This window comes from Rhipicephalus sanguineus, chromosome 6 (genome assembly GCF_013339695.2).
Source record: "Rhipicephalus sanguineus isolate Rsan-2018 chromosome 6, BIME_Rsan_1.4, whole genome shotgun sequence".
NCBI lineage: Eukaryota > Metazoa > Arthropoda > Arachnida > Ixodida > Ixodidae > Rhipicephalus > Rhipicephalus sanguineus.
Genome location: NC_051181.1, coordinates 138,776,108 through 138,795,867, shown reverse-complemented (window position 1 = coordinate 138,795,867; position 19,760 = coordinate 138,776,108). Strand labels below are relative to the sequence as shown.

General features: G+C 44.8%; 1 protein-coding gene across 1 annotated transcript in view; it reads right to left on the bottom strand.

The window, feature by feature from the left end:
* Positions 1-19,760, bottom strand: part of LOC119396537 (plexin-A4-like) — a 93,031-nt gene that overhangs the window by 25,299 nt on the left and 47,972 nt on the right. Inside the window, 16 exon segments of the mRNA XM_037663792.2 lie at positions 781-957; positions 2,436-2,693; positions 3,785-3,878; positions 4,553-4,744; positions 5,371-5,507; positions 5,645-5,774; positions 6,142-6,320; positions 6,990-7,171; positions 8,038-8,131; positions 8,282-8,389; positions 8,507-8,638; positions 9,555-9,669; positions 10,413-10,506; positions 10,839-11,001; positions 11,561-11,690; positions 12,390-12,490. Of these exon segments, the coding sequence (XP_037519720.1) occupies positions 781-957; positions 2,436-2,693; positions 3,785-3,878; positions 4,553-4,744; positions 5,371-5,507; positions 5,645-5,774; positions 6,142-6,320; positions 6,990-7,171; positions 8,038-8,131; positions 8,282-8,389; positions 8,507-8,638; positions 9,555-9,669; positions 10,413-10,506; positions 10,839-11,001; positions 11,561-11,690; positions 12,390-12,490 (2,286 nt within the window).

The following is a 19,760-nucleotide window of genomic DNA, read 5'->3' as shown; positions in this document are numbered from 1 at the left end:
AATTTCAGGTCCAAAACAGCATTAATTGAGCCCCCAACCCTGCCACATCTTTCATCTCCATATTGGAACCAGCGTTTTCTTGAGTTAATACATTTGCGACCGTAGCGGAGCGTGAAAGGCAGCTTTGCCGCAATACGGGGGTGTGATGAGGTGAAGCATATTGAAAATATAGGGACCACTTTCAAACGGACGTCGACTGTCTCTTGGCCAAGTTCGACCGTAAAGGAGCTTGAAAAGCAGCTTTGCCGCAATACGAGCGTTATGAGGTGAAGCATATTGAAAATCTGAAGGGGTCACGTTCAACCGGACGTCGACTGCATTTGTCTTTGGGAAGTTCGAATAGTTCGAATAGTAAAATTTCAGTGCGAATCGAATCGAATAGCAAACACTATTAGAAAAATATTCGAAATTTCGAATATTCGCACACCCCTAATTTTATGTTCTTCCCCTCAGTTTTACAGCAACTTTGTGAGCCAAACTCACAAAACAATCAAATAAATATTAGGATAATCTCTAAACTAAAAGTTGGCATTGCAAACAATGTCTTGACGGCATATCATGCTACAGTAATGTACTGCAGAGAAAGAAAAATTTGTTTGCACAGAGCTTTTTCTTATAACGTAGAGAAGCATTGCTCACATCAAAGCTGCAGATTAAAGAAAGGGTACCTTTTTCGTGTAGACAGAAAAGCAGCAAAAAAATGATGCAGGAAGATGTGTTGATAGAAGATGCGAGAAAAGAATGGATGAGAGAAGCGAAAAAAGAAGAAGGAGAACGTACCACGACTTGTGGGATCTGGTTACGGTCAGGGTTGCCATTCCTGTCCTGGGCTGGCGGTTGGTCCGTCGGTGGACGGCAGGTGAGTTGCACCCGCGACAGCGAAGTCACATTACAGATGCTGGTCCCAATGCGCACAATCACGTCAGACTCCTGGCATGCCCGGTCCAGGTTGTTACCCTGAAACAATCGGGAAATATTCAAGAGCTCTTAAGAAACGAAGAACGGAAGAGATTGGGAGAAACGCTTTAAGAATTAAAGAAAAGAAAATTGGCGCAGTTGGCAATAGTGGTGCAAGGCTGGGACCAACAGTGGAGCTAACGTTCGGACTTCTGAGGAAGAAGCTGCCGTCCTGATCCTGCGTCCTTGCCCCACTTAAACGACACGAGTTGCGCAGGAACATGTCACATCAATAGTGTTACGTTATTTTACATCACCTGGCTAGTAATAATAATAACAACACCAACAACAACAAGAACAACAACGACAACAACAACAACAACAACAACAACAACAACAATAATAATAATAATAATAATAATAATAATAATAATAATAATAATAATAATAATAATTTGTTGGGGTTTAGCGTCCCAAAACCACGATATGATTATGAGGGACGCCACAGTGGAGGGCTCTGGAAAATGACCACCTGGGGTTCTTTGACGTGAACCTAAATCGAAGTACACGGGCCTCAAGCATTTTCGCCTCCATTGAAAATGTGGCCGCTGCAGCCGGGATTCGATCCCGCGACCCTCGGGTCAGCAGTAGAGCACCATAACCACTAGACCGCCGTGGCGGGTTATCAGATGGCTAGTGTTACACGATTTTGGTGGGAACATGTCACGTGACTAGTGTTACAAGATTCTGGCAGGAACATGTCATGTGAGTAGCGTTATGAGATTTGGGCGGGAACACGTCACTTGACTTTTCGTGTACGCTACGTGGGGTTAAGGGGAGCATAAACAGCTCTGCTGTTAAAAAAAATAAGCACCGCAGTAAGTTTTAGCTGATGTGCGGAAAGTATAAAAAATGATCACAGTAAGCCACTAACCTGTAAAGTTAAGATGAGCTGCTGACCGTAAGCAAACTCTACAGTAGCCTCTATTAAGGCTGGGTCAGCGATTTCTAAAAAATTCATCTTAACCGTTAGTATTTAAGCAGGTACATATTAATGAGCTTACCCTGCTACCCTGAAGTCGTCAAAAGCTCGGGATGCTACGACCTAGGGACTACAACTAAGCTCCTTTTTATTTACAGCAAATTTCATCTATAGTTGTAATGAAAAAAATTATAACAAACCAATTACGACAAACTGATTTTTGTAAGGTCATTCTTCACTTCATTGCTTCGCTCCCCTCTATTCAGTGAAAATTAGAAGCAGTGACAGTTCCACAATATTTCGAGTGACGATGCAGCCTGTGGCATTGCTCGTACTAAGTGTACGGTCGCTGCACAAACCAAATTTGGGTTTGCCCCTTTTCTAGTATACTTTTAACCTTTTATATATGATAGCCTACCAACACCAACCCACTTCCAATCTCGCGAAGTTTCCGACCAGAGAAGCTTGAACAATATTGTAAGCACTGTTAACGTACTTCATCGTTTTCATGGATTGCAATGTTCACAGTTGGCACACCACAGTGCATGCCACTCACGTTGATGGTAAGGTAGTCGCTCTTGTAGTACTTGATCTGGTCCTTCTCCGTGAAGGGGAAATACTCAGGGTCTAGGAACATCTGGAAAGGTGGGAAGCCCTTTGTGGACCACAGATTTCGCACTTGCTCGACGGCGTCCATGCGGAAGCCGTACTCCAGCTCCACGGGGACGTCTGGGTTGCCCCCGAAGGAGAGCTTGTCCTTGGGGACCGCCGGGCTCTTGCATTTCATCTGCTGGGCCGAGTCTGGGATGCATCTCTGCGTTGTCGTCAATACAAACACAACAGTCAGGCAGGATTACGGATCACACTTAACAGTGACGGCCAGTTCTCAGAAGAAAGGCAGCGTTTAGGTAGTTCTCAGAAGGAACGTAGATTTTTAAAGGGACACTAATGATAACTTATTTGAGAAGTGTTAGTAAATTAACTTTTTACAGCACCAAAAGGTGGCTCTTACAATGAGAAGAGGCTTCTCTAAGTCATAAAAAAAGATGCAAATATGGTAGTGCAGCCATGAAGTTCCTGCCACTGTGGTGTCATCAATTTTTAAGGCTCGTACTCGGGCCAAGATTAATTGTTTTTCGTTAAAAAACATTATATATGGTATTTAAAAAAGACAGCGAGAGAGAACGAGATTGAGCTAAGATGGTTTCAAAAACTTTCGTTGAACCAGTGAAACCTGAACGTGAAAAAATAAGACATTCGTGATGACATACTGATGCACTGACCCTGTGTTTCGGCGCAGAATTGAGTGCTTTTATTCAGTGTTTCATTAAAAAGCAGATTCACTTCACTTACAGAGGTGGCATTGACCTTAATCTGGATCTTAGTTAAACTAATGCCCTTTCAAGCAGTGTTTTATCCTTTTTTAGCCATAATTTTCAACCATGTTTGTGAGTATGAATTGTATGAAAGTCTTTTGAAACCCTAGTAAAAATCTAATTTTCCAAAGAAGCTTGAATGGACACTTTGCTTGTATGCCCCCACACTTAGAAGAAGGTTATGCCACCTGAGGCACCTAATGAGAAGCGTATACTATATCAACGTGTACGAAAAAATGAGAAACCATGTCATTGCTGTGAAGATTGTGAATGCTGTACAGCTTACCGAAGCAGTGCTGATTTAATTGCACTGTTAACCACCTCCCTTTAATCTTCGATTATATGTCATACCTACTGAATGTCTCAAGCTGTACTGTCCGTTTACAATTACACCCTCATTTGTTTCACACAGTGCTGCCTTTATGGCCAACCATGGTTTCACGCACCACAAAGAGAAGCCAGAGTCAATACTTACTAAGAAAGACGAAGGTGAGAAAAAGAAAAAGGATGAGATAGTGCGGCCACTCACACTGTAGTGTTCCTCGCCGTCGAGAGTGATGTACATCATCGGCTCCTGAACTGCGTTCAAGTTTCGACCCTTGACAGTCACCGTGATGCCACCACTGCAAATAGACAAATCCTGTAAGTACTCACTTTATAACTTCACTTCTACAGAAGAAAGTAGAGACCACTGCTTGAATGTCTGTGTGCAAGAGCCTACATTAATGCCAATCAAAAGATAGCTAGTTTGCCAGCAGCTAACGTCGTTTGTGTAAAGCACCATTGAGCCTGCAATCTTGTTCCTTTCTCTATCATAATGGAATGGCCTGAAGGAACACGCCACATCAAGTGACCGTTACAAGTACATATAGTAACCTGTGCAAGACTGTTGCCATTTGGTGTTTCTTTCCAACATCAGCTGTCACTGAATCATTTAGCATCAACACAGGGTAAGGCAACAGATGAAGCCGAGGCAAACTTAGAAATTCGGACATGTCAATGTTGAGCTGGCCCGACTGATGCTGGTGACAGTAAAAATGCTGAATGTGGGTCTTTAGTGAGCCGTTGACATGCTTCTTAAAAATTTCACAGCACAGCTACTTGACTTGACCATGCAAAGATAGAGCATAAAGTGCCTCTAAAAGGTTAGTTACAACCCAGAGCAATCAGCCTAGCAGTGTACTGTGCATTACTATTCTTGTTTTTCCAGCCAATTCATAAGTTTTGCTCTATTTGCAAGCTTGAGGTCCTAGCATCTCTGCAAGACTGTGTGGCCTATACAGGAGTTGGCGCTCACCTTGGAATTCCTCGTGGGACGCTGGAGTGCCTGGCAGAGCCAGACTCCACCTTCTCAATCTCGGGATCCTCGACGTAGAGGTAGATGTAGTCCTCAAAAAGACGCAGCCCTTTGTCAAACTTGACCCTCACCTTGCCCTCGTTGAATGTGGTGGAGGCGCTGGTGTTGCAGCTCACCACGTTTGGCTCCCGCCTGCCCGGAAAGAGAGGAGAAAAACCACTCAGCGTTACTTTTGCTGAAGTGCTACACACAGTGAAATCTACAGAGCACACATTAACACTGAATGCACGGATACGGTGAAGGTGAATAAAATACCACAGACAGGAAGCTATGTGCAAACAAAAAATGTAGTACAAGGTATAGATGTATACCGCAACACTAATACGCTCTGAGAACAAGGTGAAGGTTTCAGCAGGCTTAAGACGTGAGCACACTGAAACACATACCCGAAAACCACACTAACTTAACTTTCAAATGATTATCTTAAGAGCAACGCTATGGGGGGTATTACATAAGGGGTGGGCGTACAAATATCCATATCATGACATGAAATGAGCTCTTGCGCCTTCGATGAAAGCCTAAGGACCAGCAATAGCAGCATGTAAGCTTGAAGTTCCTGCAGCTGCGTTTCACAATTTCCAGAACATTACTAAAATCAGCTACGAGCATGCTTCAATACTCGGCTAAGTAAGCCAACACACCGACTTCAAGCACCTTTCCTATCGTTTGGGCTGTTCCCTTAAAAAGGCGTTGCCTTTACCAACTGACTTGGGCCTTAGGCACCAGGAAATGGGTCTCCGTGTAAAATCGCAACTTACGTGATGATTTGGCAGGGCATTCCCCCAACAAACGCTTCAGCATGACTGCCAGCGTCCATGTGCAGACCCCAGATGAGCAACCTCGTGCCTCCAGACTTCGGCCCCTTGCTCGGGTTTATCGAGGTAATTCGTGGGTTCTGTGAGGACATTTCAATGGAGCATGTAAAATGACATGACCACTGAGGGCCAACAGTGCGCAGAGAGAGACTTTTCAACACGATTAATGACGGTCTCTTTTAGGAATGCTGAAAAGCAAAACAAAAAAGGCACTGACCACGAAAGAGTAATTCTGCCTCGACTTGGCCGTGTAGTCGTTGAGGACCTTGACAATGACGGGTCCCGAGATGGTGCCACTCGGGGGGCTCGTCGTCAGGTTTCGAGGGCTCTCGATCTCGCACACAATTCTGTGAGAAATGAGCATAGCAGTAGGCCGTAAGCCTTTCTGTCCTAATAAATACATGACAGTGAACATTGAAATGTACCACCAACTTCCCTAAAGATCCCGGAACCTATCAAACATATTGTTTGATAAACACCTATGTGACAATACGCTCTGTATATCAATTAACTAAACTGTAAACCACAAACAAAGATCTTATGTTCTTTTTATTGGCGGTCGGCACATTACAAACAAAAAACAACGATGAATATCTTGTGACTCCTCGCACTGCTTTTGTAATGACTCTAAATTGCTTCAATTTTCCTTCTTGCAATGACATGAGATTACACGAGTTACCAGACTGAAATATATCTAAGTACACACTGACTGACCTAGTAGTCTTGACATACAAGTCCTTGTGGGGGATGCAGGGAATTTGGGCAAGGGAGACTCCGTTGACCTCCTTGGACACGTGGATGCCGTTCTGGATATCCTGGAAGACTCGGCCGAGGTTGTAGCCCTCGATGGTGATGTTGGTGCCACCCTCCCAGGGCCCCGAGGTTGGGTAGATCTGAAACATGATTGATGAAGCGCATCAGTGAAGAAGAGCGGGCAAACAGAACGGGTGCGATGCCCATGGTTAGCTACGTACTTTCCGCATTAAGCAAGCTTTGATAGAACACCCACAGCTGGTTACAGGCAAATGCCGGTGGGCAACTGGCCCTAAGTAATTCGTGGTATCAAATTTTCCTCTTTGTTTTTTATTTTTGTAAATGCGAGTATGAAAAGAGCAAAACAAAACAAGCAAAAGCTATGGAATGAGTCTTGTACGACTCTGGAACCATGAAGTGGCGAGACTGAAACCTGACAGAGTTTGCAACGAAAATCGATCTGACAGAAAAAAAAAGAGCTATCTTTATTAAAACAAACATACCCTTAAAAAGATGCATGATTAAATAAATAACCATACAAGTGTGATAACGAAAAACCTGCAAAGACCTAATTAGTGCAATGCCACACTCATTACAAAACAGTGCATTTTGCACGCTGATACTTTCTTACATGAACTCTTTCTTTGATTTGTTTACCCATTAGCCTCGAAGCTGCCCATGACCTCTAAAGATAAAAATAGGGCTAACTGCTTCTTGATCACGAGATGTTGCAGTGCAAGACAAACGCTGCGGCCAATAATGGAAATGCAGCATAAGGCCGTGTCCCCAATTCCAATATGCAAACTCACCCTGGTGATTTGCGGGTCGGGGCAGGTCTGCGTGCGCTCCAGCCACTTGGTGGCGTGGCCGTCACACTGCTCCTGCACCTTGCACGAGTTGCTCTGCTGACACCAACCACACGCGTACTTCTCGGGGAGTTCCAGGCAGAGGCCACAGTTCTCCGACATGTTCTCGCACCGGTACACGAGAACTGCGCGTGGCCAATAAACATGCAGCACTTTCGTAACACACCTGCAAAACCCATTCCGCTCAAACACACTAGCAGGTTCTTACACTGTCAAGGAAATGTCCCGTAATGACTTAGGCCACGCTCAACCAAGCTATCGGACATTGCAGCCAACGTTTGCAATGCAGAATTGAGACTGTCTTGGTCATGTGGTCACGTATGGCCATGTGACAATGATTATCATGTCACCATGGCAATCAATGCCCTGAGATTTGACTATTTGACTGGTGTGAAATTCCTCCCAACGGAGAGCTGTGCTACGGATCAGAAAAAAAAGAAGATTGCAGACAACTCAATAGCTCCAGTGGGATTGAATGAACATAATGTTGTGATTATAACACCTAAGACTAACACTAGGCAATGGTAACACAAGACATTAGCTAACACTAGCCATGATTTAGCCACACTACCCAATATTCATGATGTAAATACAATAAGTAAAAACAGTAGCTGAGGAAGGCCTCTATTTGAGACAAGGTAAAATTTAGTCAAAAATTTTTATCGACATTATTGTGGACATCGTGGACATTATCATACCTTGTTGCATAAATTTAGTCTTCAAAAAATGGCAAAGAAATGCACGTGGTCACTAACATGTTAACTGTAATAGCGAGCGCCATCTCAGAACAAAGTGGCTAAGACATGAGCAGAGGGGGTGCGGGAAGCATGGCAGAAGTCAGACGGGCAGAAAGAAGAAAACATTATACAACTACAACTACAATAAAATAAAACTACAAACTACAACATGCCAATCAACACACTTGAAGGATAGATACTTGACGGTCTCATAGAAAACAAGAGCGCACGCATAAAACACACAAAGGACGTACCGTGGATATGCTCGGGGTTGTCCAAGGGCTTGCTACCTTCCCAGATGACTGCAAACGCAGCTGTGATATTAGGGGCTTGTGTGCCGTAGTTAAACTGCAAAGGAAGAAAAAAAGAGCAGTGTTTTCTTGATGAGAATGCCCAGTGTTTGTTTTCAAAATGCAACAGACAGATGAACGCCATGGAAAAGAGAGAGAGAGAGAGAGAGAGAGAGAGAGAATTGAATTGAATGCAAAGGTACGTTACCTGCATGTTTTCGCAATATATCGTGTCTCCTAGAAGTTGAGCGTTCACTTGTTTCACTCTGCCTTCAATGTTGAACTGGCACACAAATCTTGTAGAGGCGATAAAAGGCTGGAAAAAAAATAAACATGATGATAAGAGTTCAAGAGCACTTTAATCTAGGGGAAAAGAAAGGAGTGCGTGGAGGAACTCATTCAATGCATACAAAGCTACAAAATGATGGCTCACCTGAATATTTTCAACCTTGACTTGAATGCGCTTGTTGATGCCCATTGGCACAAGGATCTCGGTGGAAATGCCGGTGGTCGCATTAATACGTGGGCAGAACCCAGGTCCTGACCGAATGCTTGGTCCCACGCTCTGCAAAAACATGTGTAATGGTATCGAGCAATTCATTTCATGAAGTAATTCAAGTGGATTCACTTATTTGCTAATACAGCGTAGTATTAGTTGTAGTTCCAAATGGGATCTCTTACAGAAATTAACCCTAATTTCGAGAGAGCGTCTGGCACAATAGTCGGGTAATTCGGTTCCGCATTAAAAGAATGTCACAAGAGACTTCACAATGGGAAATTGTGCAATACTGGTTTGGGCAATCGGATGCTTAGACTTGCACATTTGACGATGTGCAGTAACCCCACAACAATTAAAGAGACATTATAGTGAATCACAACAACAGTTTGCACTATAAATTATTCTTTGAGAACTCAATTGCCGTAAACATTGTCATCATACGTACATTGTCAGAGAAGAAAATGAAGGTCAAAGTATCATTACTGAATTTTGTGTTGTAACTTCAGCACAACGAATGTCAGTGTAATGTCACAAATGTTTTTTCAAAGTTTTTTTTTGCATACTCTGCACACATCGGCTGAATTAAATTTCCTGAAACTTGCCATGTCAACTTTCTGGCTCCCTTAGAACATAATGCTATCTATTTTTATTGAAAAAGAATGACGTATACCTTAATAGACACAATCAAAATCTATGACATCACTGTGGCTTGATGCTGGAACCTGAAGGCAGCGTTGTCACTCATATTTTTTAGGTGTGTGTGTTTACTCACTTAAGAGTTGTATCGTGACAAGACTGGTGCTTTCGTTATCATGCAAAGGTACTTTACTAATACGATTTCTCCTATTAGTGTCCCTTTCATGCATAAGAAGGTTATCGGAGACAAAGCATTCACAGTAATGGCGTAAGAAAAAGGCACAAATCCATCCACGAATAGTAAACTTGTTTCTTGGGCAACGAGAATTAGCGGGGCATTTCTCACCGATACACCCGTGACGAGGATGTCGTTGCGGCAATTTTCGCCCGTGTCATGAGTGCAGCGGTGCCCACCGACACACCAGTCGCAAGGAAAAGGACTGGAGACACACTGGGTGCACCTGCGTACGTCACAAACCACCAAATGCTGTAGCCAAGGCTGAGCTCACAAGCCAAAAACCTAAAGACCAAACGGCTTTGATTCAATCTGTCTGAATGTAATGTGCAGAGGATGCCAGTGCTGCATGCAGCAGCTCTCCATTGGGGTGCATTTTCTGGAACTTAGATGCGGTTGTTATCATCAGTGTAAGCGGAAACCCTCTTGTTACGTTACTTGGCAATATGCATTGTTACCGACCCTGTCAATTTTTGATGACTCACGATGTTTTGCAGTGGTTATAACAGAACATCTTGAAAACCGCTGATGTGGCCACCAATTTCTACAGGCTGTCGTAGAGTAGTTTCACGATAGTGTACTAGATTCGAGACTAGGAAGAAAGAGCTATCTCTTCATGCTTCATCTGCTCTTACTCGACGCTGAGCAATCGTTCACAATTTCACGATTTTGTGCAATATGGTAAACATACAATTTTCCCTCTCACTGTCAAATAAATCTCACTGTTTTTTACATTTGTGCCATGGCTACATGTGCATCAATGTCAACATTAGCAGGCCTTCAGCAAAGTATCTAGTCCTATGTGATAGGCAAAACGTAAACGCAATAACAAGCCAGCTTACGTGTTAAAATGATGCTGGAAAGCAAGAGAGAAAAAGAGTTCACATCACTGGTCTTCCAACAGCTCAAAGATTGTTTCCTGTGCAAAGTTTCTTTGGGTGAAGCATACAAGTGAGACGGGGCACTCACGAAGTGTAGGTACTGCAGTCGTAGAAGGTGAAGTTGGTCGCTACAAAGTCCGGGTTGCTCTTCATCCTCACAGACAACTTGGCCGTGAAATGATCTGCAGTTGAACAGTGACACTCAATAAGAGAAGAGAACAAAGAAGTCACCAAAGCATACATAAATAAGGCAAATATAAACTAACAGACAGGGCACCTAACAAGCCTTGACACATTTTAAACAATATTTATATACAACCATTCCATGTAGTGAAAATGCTTAAAATGAAAGAGGTGCAGAACAGGAAATTCTACATTTGCTTAGGTCAGAAGACTATGTACTGGGAATAAAACGCAATTGCATTGACTTATGTTTCACCTCGGAGGGTAAGGCATTGCAGGTATTACAACTGGGCTTCCTTAAACCAAACAAAAAAAGGAATAGGATGCTCACGTTCGCCCGGAGGGATTGGCGGCAGAGAGTCCGTGTGCGGGGTGGGGCAGCTGACACCGTTGGTCAAGCGTGTGGCATTGGTCTCCAGAGTCTTGGAGAAGGCTGTGAAGGCGCAGAAGAACTGGCCGTCCAACACAGGAAGGTTGCCTATCACCAGGCTCAACTGGAGTACGACAACGTGGAAACAAGGTGAGCACAACCAGTGTATGTGTACAGAGGACGTAGCCATGATGTTCTGATTTGCAATAGTAGTAATGTTAAGAAATGACAACAAATATAAGCTGTTCAATTTAAAAGCTTGCATGGTTTTCCCAGATTCATAACAAGGAAGCATGTTATATACTACAAGACATCTAATGGTGACATACTTCATGTTGTGTCAGTTTATACTGAAAAGAAGTTAAATAAAATATTAGTCTAGAGAGCCTGAACACCACACTTTGAGCAGCATGGGTGCCACCTATTGATAACTGCTTTTTAGATACCTCGCCTATGCACAACGATGACACACGCTATAATCTTGTTCGTCTTACTGCTTGCAGGGCCTTCAATAGATGTGATCTAGGAAACAATTATATAAAAATTTTCTGAGACATCAAAACCAGTACTGCCTCGACACATGCATTCCACTTCTATTAGCGTTTTCTTGTCTTTCCAATTGCGCTTTGTGACTCTACAAGCGTGTACTACTTGGCCAAGACCATGAAGACAATGCCACTCACAATGCGGGCAGTAGTTCTTTGAATCTGCGCGGGCTGCACACTGGTGATAGTGGTGCACTTGCCACTCTTGTACGAAAGCCAGTACAGCGGGTCCTGGGCAGCCTCGGCACAGTTGCTCCTAAGGCTGCACCTGCAGGAAAAATTTGTGTCACGTGAATAAACAATAAAGTTGTGACCAGACAGTCAAAAGTAATTAACGCTCATTGCTATTTCGTTTGATAATGACCTGCCTCATAGCACCAACACACAAAACAAGCAAAGGAAACATTAACTACACCATTAATAAATTTTGCCTGCATAAAAAAGCAAGGTCAAATGAACAGCGCTATTTTTTTTTTTAGCATGCACTAGTGACAAGCAAATTTATGATCAATAATAAATAGTTATCGGTAACTGCTGACTTCATGGTTCAATCTTTTCTCTATCACGTCTAGCATAAAGAATGACATCACAAAGTATAAGAAAGGAAAGAAAAAGGACACAGTACAGATGAGAAAGCTATAAGGGTAGCACAAACACACACTACATTTGTTAAGCTATGAATACATGTACAACAAAATTAGCAAAATCTCACAGCACAATTGCGCTGTGTGATTTTTGCAATTGTGCTTATAGCAAAGCTGCAATAATTCCAATAAAAACACTAACTGAACTGGTTAACAACCTGAAGTCTTGCCTACCACGAATGCTCTTTAATGTCAAGCCCTTTTCTTTCAAGAAATTAAGGATGTTGAATGAGCAACAGGAAACCTAAAGAATTTATGAAAAACAAGGCACTTGTGAAAAGGAGTTCGTACATTCTGCTGTACATAAAATACTGTTTCCATACTTGTTTTCTAGGGAACACCAGCCGCAGTACGGGTCTTGAGCACCAAGACAGTCTATGCAAGTCTTGTATTGGTGGCACTCCTGGACTTTCACCCTTGTCACCTGCAGAACGGTACACATGAACAAGCAATGTGAATATGGCTAGTAATCAACAATACATGATCACAATGCAAAATTCCTGAAAAAAAAAATAGTGGCAGGACAATACGCCGCCAGAAAAATAAAGGTCTCAACCAAACTGACTGATAAGTAGTAGTAGTAGTAATAGTAGTAGTAGTAGTGATAGTAGTAGTAGTAGTAGTAGTGATAGTAGTAGTAGTAGTAGTAGTAGTAGTAGTAGTAGTAGTAGTAGTAGTAGTAGTAGTAGTAGTAGTAGTAGTAGTAGCAGTAGTAGTAGTAGTAGTGTCCTTATTCTACAATGGTAACAAGAAAAAGGGACAGAAGCAAAAGGAATTTTAAAATACAAGTACAATAAAACACAAAAATAAAAGTTAGGCAAACAAGATGAGGTGAAACTGATTACAAATGGCTGAAATCAAGATTTTGATCGAAAATGAGCAAACTTATTTAGTCTGTGAGAAAACGTAAGTCAGCAGCATTGTCATGACACTAAATGTACATGTAAAAATTGAACATAAAAAATAATGAGCAGGGAAGGTTGTCTGTGATGGTTGCTGGATTGTTACAATGTGACTGTTCCTACCAGAAGTAAACGCCAATGTATACAGTAAAATACATTTACTACTGAAAAGCCCACCACGCGTTTTCTCGCCAGAGCGCGGCGTCGATATCGAAGTCTAAATAGAACAGCGCCAGAAATCTGCAATGATCCGGAAAAACATTGCACGTGTGCAACCGTTCAAGCGCGAGAGAAAGGGAAAAAGTGGGGGGGAGGGGAGGGGGTGGACATGAAGAAGGCTGTTGCCAAGGCGACCAAACATCGAAAACAACGGGGGATTTATATAAAATCAACGAAACCGAGAGCAGACACTGGAGACAAATCATCGAAATCGACAAAGGAAACGCGCCACCGACGTCCACGCGGTTGCCATGGAAACGCATCGCGCTCGCGGAGGGGGAAGGGAGGAGGGAGCACCTGTGGCCGCGTAGGGGGATAAAAACAGACTGCCAACGCGGTTAGCGCTGCATTTGCAGTATTTACTTTATAGCTTTAATGAAAGGAAAATATACCGTATTTTACGGCTTTTAGTACACCCCTGCTGCACGATCGGGACAGGCCGGCATTATGCATAAGAAAATTTTTGTACGAGTAGCGTTCAGATAGGCTACTGTACTATGGTTTTGTAACATCCATTTGTGGATTTTATTAAAAGGAAAAGAATACCGTAGCTTACGGTCTGCAGTTAGCCTTCGTTGCAAGCTATGAGCTATAGAGTACGTAAATGTGCAAGTTCCTCTGACGATTGATCTTTATAAAAGCCGCACGCGTTCTGAAGCTTCGCTTTTTTTTTCAACCACGCCCACAACAAGCGAGTCTCTAGAGAAATCTTATTGATGACAGTTTCGCTCGATGGCTTTCGTGGCGAAGAAAAAGAGAACCAAGCCAAGGCTGCTGCCAGCAAGAACGCGCAGGATGCTTATTCGAAAAACGCGTACTATGCGTAGGAGAACACGGTACAGCAATGCGGACGCTATACAAAAGCAGCGGCGCGAAGCGGGTGAGAATGCCCTACAAAACCGGGAAAGAACAAAAAAAGGAGAAGAAAGCCGACGAAAGAGAGAACGCCGCGGAAAGCGAACCCTGCGGCGCGGTTGCGAGCGTAAGAACGGAGCGCAAATGAGATGCGCTCCGCAGAACAATGACAGCAACAGCAGCACCGCAGGGAAGCGGGAAATATCGAAATAAGAAATGAAGAAAGAGAAGAAAAGAAGAAAGGCGGCGGAACGGAAGCGTCGCTACAAATCTACGCCGTTCGAGAAACCGAGCGGCGGCCGGGTAATTGATATGCCACACGCTCCTCGTTTTCCAGCAGCTTCCTCCATCCCGTTTAGCGCAGCGGAGGGATGCGCCAAGCCGCGCCCTTCCACGCACGCAGCCGCCTGCGTGCGCGTGCGTGTGTCTGCGCGTATACGTATAGCCGTATACAAGAACGCGGGCGAAATGCGTAGAGAGCGACGAAAAGTATAAAACCTTGCAAGGAATTTGATCGCGCACGCAGGAGCGGGCGGCGGTGGCTTCAACAGACCCAGCGCGTCGTGGCATTTCCGCCCCCCCACCCCCCCCCCCGAATGCGACGAAAAAAAAAAAAAAAAAACGCGTGAGGCCACGGATGAAAGGGAAGCATCACGAAGGTTACAGAAGGCTGCAGTAGAATATGGCCGCCTGAACGCAACTCAACTCGTAGCCGTTTTCACTGACGGCGACGAGAAAAAGTGAATTTCCCGGATGGAGGGAGCTCGAGCCACAAGACGTTCGCGGCGGCGGGGCGGAACGACATTTTTTTTTTTTTCCCTCACGCCACAGCCCCCGCCTCTTCCAGCGGAAGTGCACGGTCGTCCATGGCGGGGCCGACGGGCGACGTAAGGGTTGATCCAACGGGTGCTCGTCGAACTAATATAACAATATATATATATATATATCTATATATATATATATTTTTTTTTTTTTGGGGGGGGGGGGTCTTATACGTCCCAAAAACCACGATATGATTATGAGAGACGCCGTGATGGAGGGCTCCGGAAACTTCGACCACCTGAGATTTTTTTTAACGTGCACCTAAATCAAAGCACACGGGCATCTGGCATTTCGCCTCCGCCGAAATGCGGCCGCCGCGGCAGGGATTCGATCCTCCGACCTTGGGGTCGGCAGTCGAGCATCATAACCACTACACCACAGCGGCGGGTATATAAGGGCGCTCGTCGAACGAGACCGCGTATTCGACACGTGCGTGCATATATAATTTTTTTTCTCTTTGTTATGCCTCGACGCGTCATTCCTGCGTACGACGCTACAAATATACTGCGTCGATAAGACGAGCATGACAAATGCGACGAAACTCGGAGGAATAAACATTAAAGAAAAAGTAATCTCGAAAGTTGAGCTCTCAACGCTGCTTGATGACGACGACAAACAATAAAGCCGCGCCTCACTCCCCCCCCCCCCCCCTCCCCCCAATCTATTCGGATGTCATCAAGCAGCGGCAGCCCGTGTATATCCGGTGAAAAACAATAAAGAGAATGGAAAATGGAAACAGACGCGCCAGTAGGACTGCTGTACTAATGACTTTCCAGCAGGAAAGCTCAACGAGCCAGCATTGCGACGATGCTGCCGTTTCCTCTTTCGTCTTTTTTTTTTTTTCTTCCCCGACGCATTTCGCTAGGACCGTTATTCATTTCGGGATAACGCATAAAAGGAGGGCTCGCACTTTCCAACGCCGTTGTGCGGGAAGTCGCAAATAAAAGACATGCACGAAGCACATCGACTACAGCAGTAAGAGAGAGAGAAAGAAAGAAAAACGGAAGGAAAAAGAAACCACATCAGATGAAAGCGAGAACACGGAGAACGGAGGAGAAAACACGTGCAACGACGTGCTGTTTTCTTTCTTTTTTCTTCTTTCTTTCTTTATGAGCGTATGGGACCAATCGTGAAAACCGCTATCCCATCCATCATCAATCGATTGATGTTTTCTCCGAAGCAAACGCTTCCCCCGAGGTGACGAAGAACAAAAGCAGTCGTAAAACAAGCCATTGAATAACAAAAAAATAATAAAAAAAAAGAAAAGCGATACGAGCGATAAACATCTTGACACCACCGACTATAGATTCCAAGACAATAAAATACATTAAAATCTACAACTATGCTGTTCTAGGGTATATGTATGCAGATAAGGAATTGTATACGGCTCGCTATAGCCACAAGTTTTTTCCTAGGGATGGGGGAGGGGGGGTTGACTTATCGTTTGTATGCTCGTGCATATGCTTTTTTGTATGCGTGTAAACTTACACATATACCCACCTACCCCTACCCCTACCCCTACCCCCCCCCCCCCCCCCCTCTGGCTACGCAAATTGGGCTCGTTTGCAACGAGCGTGGCACTGCATCAGAGAGTTTGAGCTCGAAATGAACGGTTTCGAATGAGGGGTAAAACAATTGGAAATATTGGGGGACAGCGGGGGGTACGTACGTACGACAACCACGATTTGGTCACAACGGCATCCTGTAAAGGGAAAACTCGGGACTAATTTTCGCCACCCGAGGCGCGTTAACATGCGCCCAAGGCAATACAAGCATACGTTGTGTGCACATGGTCACAAGGCGGCTGCCGCGTCCGGGATCGAAACGGATCAGCCACGCAACGCCATTTAGGACAATGATCTACACTGCGGCGGGTGATCGCTTGTCTATCCTCTGAAGAATTAGCGACAAACAAACAAGATGCGGTGAATTTCCTTATGACGAGCTATCGTAATGTCTCGAGCATATAACGGAGTGAGGCAAGGCATATAGAGAGCGTACGTTCTAAATTATTACGTTGTTATAACAGTGGGTGCTGAGATAAGTGAAAAGTGGTCAACAGTAAGGACACTGCATGGTATTACGTGAGTAAGTATTCACTTCAACTTCTCGATTAATTAACGACCTAATGTGCCTTTCGTCCCGATTACATTGTGACGTGATAGCTTGTACATCCTACTTAACACCCCATGTCTTGCCCCCGCCCTCAATTTTAGCCCCGAAAATGGAGCCATCATTTTCTAAGATAAACTCCATGGTTATTAAAAACTTATTTACGTCGAATACACCGCTGTAAAACACCGTTAACATACTCAACATTATCCCGGCCATAGAATTAGGTGAAAGAGAAACAAGAAGAAGAAAAAAAGGAAGTGTGAAAAGGTCAGCAGGGCCTATAAACAAAAGTATATGGGCAGAGAACAACCCGGAAGTTTGCTCAGTGTCATGTCCAAAAGGCCGCCCGCGCGCGTCAGGCCGTCAGCGCGAAAAGGAAGAAAACGCGAGCTGCAGAGGGCAGAACGCCATGCACGCGAAAGAAGCGCCCGCCGTCCTGCACCATCTTCATCTCTCAAAGTTGCCCCCCAAAACAGCGGTATTATATACCACCGCAGGCGGCGCGCGCATTCGACTGGGCCGGTCGCTCGCTTCTGCTGTTCCTGAAGGCCGTACAACATGCGCGGCGCGTAAACACAACGGGAAGACTGCGAAAAGAAAACGAACAGCCTACCTCTACAAAACGCCAAGAAACACGAAGCCCGAAAAAGGAACAATAAAAGCGAGGAAAAAACAAACAAACAAAGAATGCCACGTCGAGTCGAGCTCTCGCCACCCTCCGGCATCGGCATGCGCTAGGTAATCGGGGACAGCTTGCACAAAACGCCGGCTCACCGAAAACCAAAATGCATGCGCAGTTTTTCGGAAAGTACAGGGTCGACGGTGACCCTGTACTTTCAAGATTCGTATTGAAGCCGGTAAAACTAGGACGCTTATTCTATATGTATACATCACGAGGGAAGTGTCCGTTATATGACGTATAATCATGGTGTCCATAAGCACAGTAATAATTTTCCGAATTATGCATTGAACATCAGCTTCTGTGAGGCCTTGAATATACTAATGAGGTGTTCACTTTAGATGTGGTCGACCCTGTACATTTCTATAGCCGATGTAAGCCAATCAGCGGAGAAACTCGCAAGAACAGTGATATATATAGCAAAGACGCGGCGTGATTGTCGCGCGCCAGCTCTCGTGTGCAGCCAATCACGCAACATACTATGATAGAGAGATCCAAAGCGCTCCTTCCAATCACGAAATGGACTGCGAGCGCAGGGCCCCGATTGACTGACTTTGCACCTTTCATAACGGTGCACAGATTTATTGAGACGCGTCACAAAACAGGACGGTCGATTCACGAAACGCGGCAGAAAGCAAAAGGCGAGCACAGAAAGCGCCCCGCGAGCGTCAACTAGCCTGCCGGCGATTTTGAAAGGCCAAGCGGCGAGCGCCGGCGAATGTCCATGCCATCCTCGTTCCTTGCCTCATAATATGGTGCAGCGTTGAAGGTGGTGTCAGCTAATCAGGGGCAGAGTTCGCAAGACTTGCTTGATCGATCGACCAGGTTAAGCGTTCAAACGTTAGGACTTCTGAAATGACACAGACCGTAGTGGATGGCTATGTGTTAATTTGGCCGCCTGGAGATCCTTGGTATCACGGTATGAGCTAATGGCGCATCCAGAAATATCTTTCGGTGGGTGTTATACGCCACCGGTTAATAAATAAATAAATCAGTAAATAAATAAAATAATAATAAAGGAAGGCAGCCCGCGACGTAACAATATCATAGTAATTTTGCTGCTTTAATAAATCTGAAGGGTTAGTTGTTTCATTCACTGTTATATCGACATGAAAAGAATGCCTAGGAGGATGGAGAGAAGGTGTGCAGCGCTCAGAGTATTTCGGGGGGTGTTCTCTGCTGCCACAGTTATCACAGTAGGGATTAGTGGTACACGTCCTTCATGCGATACAAATAAATGTTCGTGTATGCCACGTGCAGTTGAACTCCGGATTAGCCGAGGTCCAGGAAGTTGAAAGTATCTACAGCGCTGCACGCATTTCGCGAGACAAAAGATGCCGCCGCCTCTTCTATTTTTCTCTGCCCTCCCGGCGGGCAGCGGCTGCGTCGCCACTTCAATCTTCTGAGCGGCGGCCACCGCCGGCTGTTCCTCGCAGACAACAACGACAGTGGCACGACGAAAAATTCGGGACGCTCGAAAGAGGAACAATTGAAGAACGAGAACGAAACGTAAGTACAAAGGGCAGGACAACCAGAGAACCCGAAGACGCCTCTCAAACACATCAAGGCCACCACTGGCGGTGCACGCGGCCGGAAAAATGGACATCAAGCGAGCGGCTGAGCGGCGGTCGAATATTGTAAAGCGGTGCCGCCTCCCTTGACAACTGTCCCGTCTTTCTTTCTTTCTTTCTTTCTTTCTTTCTTTCTTTCTTTCTTTCTTTCTTTCTTTCTTTCTTTCTTTCTTTCTTTCTTTCTTTCTTTCTTTCTTTCACGTCTGCCTGGCAGGCGTTTCCTCGAGACTTATTTTTTCGAGCGGCTACGCGAAATAAATAGAAAAAAAAATCGAGGAAGGCTCGATGATGGCTATTGAAGAATTGACCGCGTCTTTCGGTCAAGAAAATCGAACGCAGGAAGAGTCGCGAGGATTTTTGGATTGGAAAAACTTTATTTACGTCCTGCAGAACGCGCTCAGCGCGTAGCGGGCGTCTCCCACGTAGGGACCGACAGAGAATACCTGGCGGCCGCCTCGTGGGCCTGCTGGACAGCCCATTGCTGGTCGGCGAGAAGCGAGCTTCTGAGGGACGTCTCCCACTTGTGTGAGG